The sequence below is a fragment of the Diplotaxodon limnothrissa genome, linkage group LG23, assembly GCF_057381915.1.
Source record: "Diplotaxodon limnothrissa isolate DT_005_m linkage group LG23, D_limnothrissa_male_GT1.1, whole genome shotgun sequence".
Lineage (NCBI taxonomy): Eukaryota > Metazoa > Chordata > Actinopteri > Cichliformes > Cichlidae > Diplotaxodon > Diplotaxodon limnothrissa.
This window is the reverse complement of record NC_140617.1, coordinates 4,220,452-4,231,339: the sequence shown is the minus strand read 5'-3', so window position 1 is coordinate 4,231,339 and position 10,888 is coordinate 4,220,452. Positions and strand designations below refer to the sequence as shown.

Genomic DNA, 10,888 nt, shown 5'->3' with positions numbered 1-10,888 from the left:
GGAAGTGACATAGTGGATGTAAGCTGCAGCTGTTAAGGGCTCATCTCTTGCAACACAAAGAAGAGACAAGACGGTAGCCAAGAGCCACTGTTGGGATCCAAGAGCTACAAGAGACTGCAGAGATTTGAGAGGGAGAATGAGGAGGAACAAAGGTAATCCTGAATGAAAGCACAGCAGACACAGAGCTTTAGCTTTAACAGCTTTCACAGCCTTACACCGAAACATCTGAAGTGTGTGTAATGTTTCTGTGCTACTGACACACAGGTCGTGTGACACAGAGGTATTTTATTCTGCTGTCAGAGTGGAGGCTCGTTTCACCTTGAATTGGAACTACAGCAGATAACGACGCAGTTTTGGTTCTTCGGCAGCTGTTTTTGTGAGTGGTTGTTGTTAACATAATGCAACATACAGCTGCACGACTTTACAGAGACTTGTAAGTGGAGGGATTTAACCATGCTAAGGTAACTTCAGGGTTAACCCTGATTTTTCAGTATTACAGGAGCAATAAGTTTAACACCAAAATTTCAGCAAAGAACATTTTGACAACCCCAAAGTTTTTGTTTCAGATCACGAGCTCTTAGAAAATTAATGAATTGCACCATGATTTTTAAATTTTTTTTAATTGTTCATGCTGTGTATTTTAGTGGGACTGATTGCTGTGCAGCAAAGCATTTACACTTGAATTGATAAAACTAAAAGTTCAGATGTAAATATGAGCATGTACACCATATTTAATGAGGACTATACAAGGATGTTTTAAAATATTGTTCTTACTGAATCAACTTGTCTGGGACTGTGTGTTTTATACAGCCAGCCTCTTGATGTACACACATGTAAACAGTCTATCCGAAGTGTCATGAATGAGTGTTTAATTTCCAAAACATTAAAAATGCTTCAAAAAGCCATTTTGTATTGATGAGCTTCATTTCTAAATGAGAGAAACGCCCCTCAGAGTCACTGTTCATCACATCAAGTCTTCAGATTTACTTCTTATGGAATTTCTTCTTCTTCCTGTTCTTCTTGCCAGCTTCCTGTGCTGCTTTCTCTGCCATAACATGCTGGTACCTCTTTTTGTTTTTCCTGGGAAGAGAAGGAAAGTGTGTATTTAATGTTTGTCTTTTTGTATCCAGTAACTGTGGCTTGTAAATTAGTTTTATTTCTCTGCCGTAGCAAAGGTAAAGATCACTAAATGTACGAGTCAGATAATTCTACGCCTCAGAAATGAAGAACTGGAACAGACACGTGTTGTAAATGTCTGTAATTATTTGTGACGGACAGAAATATTTAGTCCTGTGTTTCATGCTTATCTTGGTAAGCGTGAATAAGAAGTCACCTCGTTCAAAAAAAGCATTTCACCTGTGAGGTTCTAACAGCTAATGGAAGCGCTACGAATTTAACTGGTAGTGTGGTTCCCCTGAAGGTGGACACTGCCCCACCCTGACATCATGTGTCATTCAGGTAGGTCAAGGTGTGAGTGGGAGTTAAATTGCCTGGGAAGGGATCTCAATACTGCGTTACACGTAGCTTAGGCCTCCACATTAGTTCAGCGATGGCTGTTCCAGGCGGATGTAAATGACCTTTGCTCCTCAACAATTCACATGCAAAAATTCACATGCTGTCTCATCATGTGACTAACGACTCCAATGACGACGGGGTGGGTTAACGACTCAGGACTATCTGGAACATGACAACCTCACTAAAAGTGAAATATTTCATCACCTGTCAGAAGCGAAGAGCCTTTTGGATGACGTGAAACATCTAGAAACTTAAAAAGAAGTCTAGTTGCCGTTAAGCTCAAGTGGTTAAAACTACCGTGATGTGAATGCAGACCCACACGGACAAACCCATTTAAATTTTACTTTTCCAACTACACCTGAGGATGCACAAACTAAATGTCTACAATAATTTGTCGGCTGACATAGTGGTGGCATTGTGGTTCCTTTTATGCTCTTAACCATATATAATTTAAAGTGACTGAAAAATATATAATTTCTGTTAATTTTTGAGTGAGTATTTCCAAGTCTACATGCCCAGTGGAGGTAGAGGGTGGAAGGGGAGATGTCTCATAATAAAACCACACCCACTGCAGGTGCCCACTTACTGTCTGAACTCTGCGTCAGCGAGCAGCTCCTCCACAATGGTTCTCTTCCTCTCCTTCTTAGGGATACGGGAATGATAGAAGTCAGCAGCGTTGTCCACCACTGTACCAACCTGCAACACACACAGGAAAACATCACACTCAGCACACGCACTGATATTGATAGTGTAGTCCCTGAGTGCTCTGGACTATAAAAACAAAGTTAACCAACTTTTACAAAATCAATATTGATAACCACGAGTGTAAAGAACTAAGAAGCAGGAGGACAGTTCCACCGACCTGAAAGTATTTGGGAAAGCCATCTCTGTCGTTCTTCTTGTAGAACCTCTTAGGATCCAAGGATGCTCTCATCTTCAGCACTTGGAGGTCTCCTTTCAGCTCCTGAGTGATCTCCGGGGCCTTCATGTTAAACCAACCATCCCCTGTTGACTTCTCCCTCTCTGCCTGGGGAAAGAAAAGTGATGCAGACTGCTAAGAAACAACGTTTGTGATGACTACCGTTTACTCTTTTAGGTATGTGTCACAGGTGACTGCACAAATGCAGAGAATAAAACTAGAATCGACCAATCAAAGCAATTTTTTTTCAAACTTACTCTGCGTTTCAGCTTTAGGGCATGTTTGGATTCACTGTATGGCGGCACAGCATCCTTCTTTTCAAAGTCTGGTCCAATCACACTCTTCTTCATCACCTGTGGACATCAACACAAACCACAACTCTCAAAAACAACTGAACTGTCAGAACACTCCACTGCTCCAAGATAAAAAGGTCAAAGTCAGTGAGAACTGTAGAGAAACCTTTAATAGCGCCACCTCATCGCCCTTGCATAGCTTTGGAGTTCATTATTCATTCTACACCACAGATCACCTTCAAGAAGAGGGGGGAAAGAAAGAAATCAATCGCTTATTTACCTCATCTTGGATCTTCTTTTCCTTTAGTTTTTGCAGTGAACTGGAGACAGGCTTTGATTTGCTGCCATCAAAACTGATGTATAAACCCCCGAGCTCCTTCACTTTGAGGCCGGGGTCAATACGGCTGGACAACTCTTTCCTGAAATTAATAGGCACAGGAAAAAAAATTCCTCAGGAGGAGCAGTCGTGTCTCATTTCTCACCTCTGCACAGGTATAATAAAATCTAACGATGTGTCTGAACACCTGGCTCCACCGTCTGCATGCTAACCTCACAAAAAGAGCTGATGCAAACATATTCAGCTGTGCTGCAGATACACTGCTGTCCTCAAATAATAAAACACCTAAAAGTGCCGCCCCGTCGTACAATACATGATTGTTTATAATAAATGTTATATATTTACAGTCCCACATACACAGTGCATGCTGCCAGATAGCATATAACACCAAATGTGTCTCAATGCGCAGCTGCAAATAGTCCCTAACATTATTGTACCTAAAAGTTTTTAAACACCACAGAGCTCTGAGGTCTTAGGACATTATTTTGGCTTGATTTTTTTTTTTTTTTTTTTTTTTTTGTAAAAGGTTAATTTGTGCTTCAGGTTGCTGCTAAATTTCTTCATCGGCGCCATCATTATCAATGATACCTGGCAACAGTAATATGATGTAGTAGAGGTACTGGTGCGGATTTTTCCCCAAGCTAATAATTTCTGGTTTCAAGTCTCTATGCTAAGCTAACCAGCGTTACATTTACTGTGTGGAATCGATCTTCTCATCAGAGAAGACGGTAGGGCTGTTCGATCTAACGATATATATCGGATGATGATATAAAAACGTTTCATTTTACGCTATCGTTTGTTTCGTGGTGTCGCAAAATAAACTGTTTACGGCAATTTTTTTCATCGTTTTGATGGTCACTGTAGTGGCTATATTAATTTCTTAAAGTTCTCTCTTTATCTTATATTTTATATAACCACACTACAGACGGACAAGCGCCTGTTTTTATGCGTTGTGGTTAGCAACAACGACGGTAACAGCATCGTGTGTCCGCTTGTTTATGTTCCACATAAACCTTTCACAATAAAGCTCAAGATCCTGTTGAGACTTTTCAAAATAAACTGAATCACGTGAAAGAGCCGATTATTTACGGATGAGAATTTAAAAAAGAGCCGCCAGGTGCTAAAAATAAACCTTAGACTCTAACGTTAGAACAGGCTTTTCCCCGCAGCACGCAGTGTAATAAATACTCACAAAGAAAACGGCAGCTGTTACAACTTATGTCTAAAAATGTATTGTTTCATGCATCGGTTAAAACACTGGACTCCAGCTACATGACGCACAGCTGGAAACACTTCACGCAAGTCGAGCTGCCCGAGATTCACAGAATTTACAGAAAATGTTACATTTTTGTGATTTATATCATTATCGGACGATAGAATTCTTATATCGGGATATGAGATTTTGGTCATATCGCACAGCCCTAGAAGGCGGTAAAAAAAGTTGTCCTTTCTGAAGTGTCAAACGACTGTGTTCAATAAAGTATTGCTCAAAATTGGTTCTGCCAGAGGTGTCTTCCTGTTAGAAGAGAGTTTTTCCTTCCCACTGTCGCCAAAGTGCTTGCTCATGGAGGGTCATGTGATTGTTGGGGTTTTTTTTCTCTCTTCTCTTTTCACCTTACAATATAAAGCGCCTTGAGGTGACTGTTATTGTGATTTGGTGCTGTATAAATAACATTGAACTGAAACTTTCAAACCATTTAATGAAATAAAGTGTACCTACACATCTACATTTTTTAAATCTGATAATCATCTACATCGGGGTGTCCAACTCCAGGGCTCAGGGCTGGTATCCTGCAGGCATTAGATGCGTCCTTAATCCAACACAGCTGATTTAAATGGCTAAATGACCTCCTCAACATGTCTTGAAGTTCTCCAGAGGCCTGGTAATGAACTAATCATTTGATTCAGGTGTGTTGACCCAGGGTGAGATCTAAAATCTGCAGGACACCGGCCCTGAGGCCTGGAGTTGGAAACCCCTGAGCTAAATGGTTACCAAAATATTCTAATGTATTTGGTATTTTGATTATTATCAAACTATGAAATGACCCCTCTTGCTCTGTAGATGGAGGTATTGCTTTCCTTGAATAGACCACTCCCATCTGGATAAAAATGTTTCATTACAGGATAAAGATGAGCACTACAAAACCATTTGCCTTGATTCAAGTGACCATTGCGCCCAAACCACAGATTCCAAAGGTTCAGGTTTTTCCTTTAATCTAATTCCTCTAATGTACTTACACATGAGAGTTTCTGCTCGAGAACAGGACTTTAGCATCGTTGTCATCATCCTCGTCCTCGTCGCCAGCCTCATCCACAAACTCCTCGTCTTGCTCCTCCTCCTCAGTTCCTTTCTGCGTGCTTGCCTCTTCATCCCATCGCTCCTCTTTGTAGTACAGCTCATCTGCGTCTTCTCCCGGCCGCTTGTCAATCATAAACAGTCCCTCAATTGATGCAGCTCCAGCTTCTGACTTTCTGCAAATTCCCCCTCTCCTCTCCTTCCCCATGTATCCCGAATCCTCCTCTTCAGAAACTTCCCTCTCCTCCTCATCCTCCTCCTCCTCATCACTGCTGTCCAGCAGACTGACTGCTGTCCTCTTCTCCACGATGACGTCTTTGGGTTCAGAGTCAGAACCTGCTGTAACCTTGTGCTGCTGATATGATGTTACCTGAATGGACTCAACCACCTGCTGAGATGTGCTGACTTCCATTTCCTCCCCCACACTAGGCCGGTTTTCTACGATGACATCATCATCCACAGACTCATCTGGCAGAGGTGGGAGGAGGTCCACAGCTTTCTGCGTCTCCTTGGCCTCCTCTGTGGTTTCCAAGGCCCTCTCACATGTTGTTTCTGTAACTGATTGGCAAGGCTCTAACCGCTCTGGTGATGGGACTGTTTCCTGCATCACTTCCATCTCTAAAGTGTCCTCGTCTTTATTTCCAGCAGACGGCTCCTCCTGCTGGTTTTTGCTGACCACTGCAGGCTCGCTCACAGGTTCTGAGGGAGATGCATGGGAATCTTCTTTAGAGGCGAAATCCGTTTCCTTTTTTCTACCCGCTTTCGTGGACGACAGTTCGGTACTATTCACACCCTCGTGATCTTCTACCGTTTGGCTCTCATCTTCCTCCACCACCGTTTCATCTGCATCCTCAGCAATCAGTGTGCTTTCTAATTTAGAATCGTTTAATGTGCTGCCCTCCTCGGCAGATTCTGATACATTTTCTACAACGATGCTGCAGTCCTTGGCTGAGCGCCTGGAGGCCGGAGCACCCCGGCTGCTGTTCCCCGAGCCTGTGCGGCTGCTGCAGGGGGTCCCTCTGGCTCGCGTGGAGCTGGGGGTCCCCACTTGGGAATGCACATCCATAGCGTCTGAGTCTGAATCCATGGCTCTGAGAGTTGTCGACCTGGTCCTCCCACTTCTGCGACTGGTCAAACTGTAAGTAGGCCCGGACTCAAATCCTTCAGAGTCACAAGACGGAGGTTCACTAAGCTCTGCAGGGGCTGCAGCCTTTCCTCTCACTGCCCTGGTCTGTCGACGTGTTGGAGCCGGAGACTGAGAGCTTCCTGACGGCTCGTCTAGATGCATAGGAATGGGACTAGTTTTTCTTCTGGATCTCGTAGCTCTGCGAGTAGTGGACTTGGACACATCAGCTCCTGACACACTGGAAATGCAGCTGTCAGCGTCGGAGAGCTCAGACTCCCCAGTTTGGGGTTTGGCAGACGATCTGGTACGAGCTTTTCTCTGACTTCTGGTGGCTCTCTGGGAATCGGACACCACGGAGCTGCAGGACCCGGTGTCCAGCTCCAGGACAGCTTTTACATCTTCCACCTTGACACAAGCAGCGTCTGAGCTTTCAGCCTTCTTTCTCGCACTCCTTAGACCACGTTTTGATGCAGACACTGCAGATGAGCACGACTCCACCTCAGATATCTCCTCCTCTTCCTTGTTAACTTTGCGGGTCTGTCTCCTCCCCCTGGTACGCGTCACTGGCAATTCAATGTCGGACACCACTGAGCAGCAGGACTCCGCCTCTGACACATCCGCCTCATGGATGGAGCCCACCGGGGTGGAGGGCTGCTCTGGACTGTGAAGCCTTGAAGCTCTGCTGCATCTCTTTTTTGTGGTGGTCGAGGGAGAATCTGAATTTTGTGCAGCACTTTGCTCAAGCTGACTGCAGGACTCCAGAACGCCATCGTGGGTAGGACTTTCTGCTTGCTTAGTAGTCCTCCTGGTTCTCCGAGCAGTGGAAGGAGTGGCCTGTGTGAAAGAAGCAAGGCACAGTTAGTGGTAAGGCTAGTTTACAGCAACATGGCTGAGACGATAAGCAGAAGATAAGTCTGGTGACATTTTACTGTCAAGAACTCAGACAGAGAGCTTGATATCCTGCAACAAATGCACTAGTTTCCAATACTAATGTGTCACAAAAAATCCTGTCTAACTCCCGAGCAGCGCAGCAGTGAATCGTCTCCTTATGCTTGCCTTCCTGATCAGAATTATCATCCTTTAACTTTTATTTTTAGTCTGACATTTTTGTTTTCAATTTGAGTTTCAGTTTCCAGACTAATTTTATGAATGATATTTTCAGATTGTCATCCTCCTCCTTTTGTCTGCTTCCTTCAACACATGTGTCACTAGGTCTATAACACTACACTATTGGGCCAAATATGTGTTTTAGGTTATTTAATAATAAAGGATGCTTTACTCATAAATATACACTGATTAGTGAGTTATTAATTTTTTTAAAGAAATTGATGAGTTTCCATAAACTTAGAATTAATCAATCAAAAATATGCATAACGAGGTGCTGGTTAGTGAAAGCCGCCATGTTTGACTGAGCTGTACAGTGACATCACCCTTCAGGCGTCTAACACACGAAAACATGTATAAAAATGTTGCGTTACTCCTAATGTTGTTACAATTACTTATTGTCAGTAGATTAGACACGTGACCCTGGTGTTTTAAGACAATAACAGCTAAATTATGCAAGTTAATGTTGGGCTCCAGTGTCACGTTTCCCTCTGACAAACAGTTTGTTACAGTCTCACACTGTGTGACAGTTTATTCGCTAAGTGTCCAAGTCCAACGGAGTTAGGTCCACTCTAACGAAAGTTTCATAGTCCTACAGCCTCCTCTACATAAAACAGACACGGACACCAGCCGAGGTAAACAGCAGACTGACAGCCTACACGCCAGAGCTGTTTGTCCTACAGCGGCCACCGTAGACGGGATTATTGCACACTTAAACTGGGAGGGATAAATAAAAACGTAATTCGGCTGATCGAACGCCTCGGTCTACTGACATCTAGTGGTGAAACCGTGCACACTAAACCTTTAAAAATTTCACAGCAAAATAGTAAAAACAATACAAACACACTTGCAATAAACATATACAACCATGGCTAAAACTGAATTTTTTAAAATTCGTTTTAGTTTTTAGCCTAACAGTTAACTAAAAAGGTTTTTACACCTACTTTTTAAATTCTCTACAATAAACTTGGCCCAATGTATTTGTGCATTAACTCATCTCCACCATTATGTGGCGTTAGAAATCCTAATAGCTATATTAAGCTAACAGCTAATAAATAAACAGTTAATAGCTTCTCATTACCACCTTTTTCTTGAGGTTCGCGTAGTTTTGTTATACAGAAATATAACTGGAGTCGAATATATTAATGTGGGCCTTCTCGTGATCTACTTTTAGCACTTTATGTGGAAATCTGTTGATTTTTAGGTCATATTTACACAATAACATGAGATGTTTACTCAAGCAGCACTTTATGTGAGTTAGACAGAAAACACGAGTAGGAGAAGAAACTAAAACTAAGAGATGCTGTTACTTAGTCCGCATGTTTCTGTTTTCTGCGCGGATCCCTCACAACATGAACACAAGCTGGTACAGGGTGAAGTCCACGTGAAGCTGGGGCAGATCCACACATCAGCTCTCACACACGTGCCAGGCGTATAACTCACTACCTGGACCTCCAGGTGACACCTGAACATCTGCAGCTTCCAATAATCTCCCTCTGTGACACGTACCTGGACCTCAGAGCGCTGCTCCGGGTCTGTTTTAGCTGGGGAGCTCACACGCACTCCTCTCCTGGTGGCCACCATCTTGCTCTCTCACAACTCTACTCACTTCCGGCATGAAGGCTAGACCCGACTAGTCAAATGAACGGAAATGAGACACAGGCCTAACAGCAGATCACAGAGCAGCCGACTAACTCTCGAGTTGTAGTTTATTTATTATAATTATTATAACTATTGTAATTGTTGTATTGGAAGAATTACTCAGTGAGAGTTAACTAGGGTGACCAAGAGGACACTTGGCCCAGTCATGAAGAACTTTAATAATACAGTTTGCTTAAAGAAAACTTCAACATATTTAAACGATGCCTTCTCTGTGAGGTTAATGAATGGTGGAATAAAAAATGTCATGTAGGCTTTTACAAGTCAACAAATGCAAAAATAGAGGACGGTTGGTCACACTAAGTTAACATACAATCCCTAATTTTAATATATCCTTTGATAAACTGCTAAGAATCACTAATTGGGCCCATCTGTGTCAGTTTTAAGCAACTATTAACGTTTCCAGTTGGGTTTAGACCGCAAAGAGACGGTTAATTATTAGATATAAAAGCCTAATGCTCAAAATCAGGAGCAAAACAACCTAAATTGCATGCTCTGTTTTGATAAAGGAGCACAAAATGACAAAATAACCAAAATTGTGTCATAAAGCATAAAAAAATTGGGGTGGGGGATACTATCTACTACTATGTTCTTTATTAAAACAACACAAGCTTGCATATTAAGCCAGGGGTGTCAAAAATAAAGCCCGGAGGTCAAAATCGGCCCGACAAAGACTCAAATCCAGCCAGCTGGACAAATTCTTAATAATTCTTATAAATAAATAACATATTGCTTCATATTTTCTGTGAATTAGTGAAACTTTGTTTTATACTTACAGCAGTCAGGCAAATAAGCTGCCAAAGTTTTTCTGCAATTTTACACCGATATTTCTTGCTTGTTTCTTTCTTTACTACAGCAGCTGAAATTCTTATGTTTAGACATTTCAGCTAAATGTTTAGCTAAACTTCTCACTGACGCAAAGGCTAATTTAACCACTTTAGATCCCTCTATTAAGTCTTGTATCAGCAAAGGAGGTCTAGCTGCATAGGACTTAGGAAAGTATACACTTGGTACACCTTGCTAGTGGCTTAGACCCCATTTAGCCTTCAGAGATGCCTTAATTCCTCAGGGTCTAGTCGGCAGATTTGCTGGCTGCACATCCATGATGCTGATCTCCTGTTCCCACAAAGGGGCTCTGTTGTATTGGACCATGGAGATCATTTCAGTTCACTGATTATCACATAGAAGAAAGCAGCTTGAAGTTGAGTTTTGTGACATCAGAGGGTGGGTGGACCGAGGCCATAAAGGGATGTACGCGGTCAGCAACAACGCAGGCAGGCTGTGGTGTTTAAACCATGCTAACTGAATCATAAACTTGCTGGCGTAACATTACAAAAAGCCTGTTTTTTAATCGAATCAATTCAAATGAAGACTGACCCCAAATACTCTGCAGGAGGAAATTATTCACCAGTGTTAATTATTTTATTTCATTAACATTTACACAAGCCCAATCTTTTTAAACCCCTCACCCCACACAGCAAAATCGCCAGTGTTAAATTGACACTGTGAGTGTTAAATTTAACACTAGAAAAGTGTCTATATGTGTCCACTCTTTTGAGTGTTAAATTAACACTTTTCAAAGTGTTATATTTTTAACAACGAGCTAGTGTTATTTTAACACTGCACAGAGTTAAAAATT

General features: G+C 42.3%; 1 protein-coding gene across 1 annotated transcript; it reads right to left on the bottom strand.

The window, feature by feature from the left end:
- Positions 1-633: 633 nt before the first annotated feature.
- On the bottom strand, positions 634-9,179 carry dnttip2 (deoxynucleotidyltransferase, terminal, interacting protein 2). Its single transcript, XM_085347870.1, has 7 exons — positions 9,100-9,179; positions 5,303-7,320; positions 3,008-3,146; positions 2,692-2,787; positions 2,378-2,542; positions 2,102-2,211; positions 634-1,080 (listed from the first exon to the last, which is right to left on the bottom strand). The coding sequence occupies exons 1-7, from the start codon at positions 9,172-9,174 to the stop codon at positions 984-986; spliced, it is 2,700 nt and encodes an 899-aa protein (XP_085203996.1). The 5' UTR covers positions 9,175-9,179; the 3' UTR covers positions 634-983.
- Positions 9,180-10,888: the final 1,709 nt, after the last annotated feature.

Coding starts and splice junctions, on each gene's coding strand:
- dnttip2 (XM_085347870.1), bottom strand. CDS start 9,174: ATGGTGGCCACCAGGAGAGGAGTGCGTGTGAGCTCCCCAGCTAAAACA. Junction 2,788..3,007: donor AAAAGAAGATCCAAGATGAG/GTAAATAAGCGA, acceptor TGATGTCCACAG/GTGATGAAGAAGAGTGTGAT. Junction 2,212..2,377: donor GCTTTCCCAAATACTTTCAG/GTCGGTGGAACT, acceptor TGTGTGTTGCAG/GTTGGTACAGTGGTGGACAA.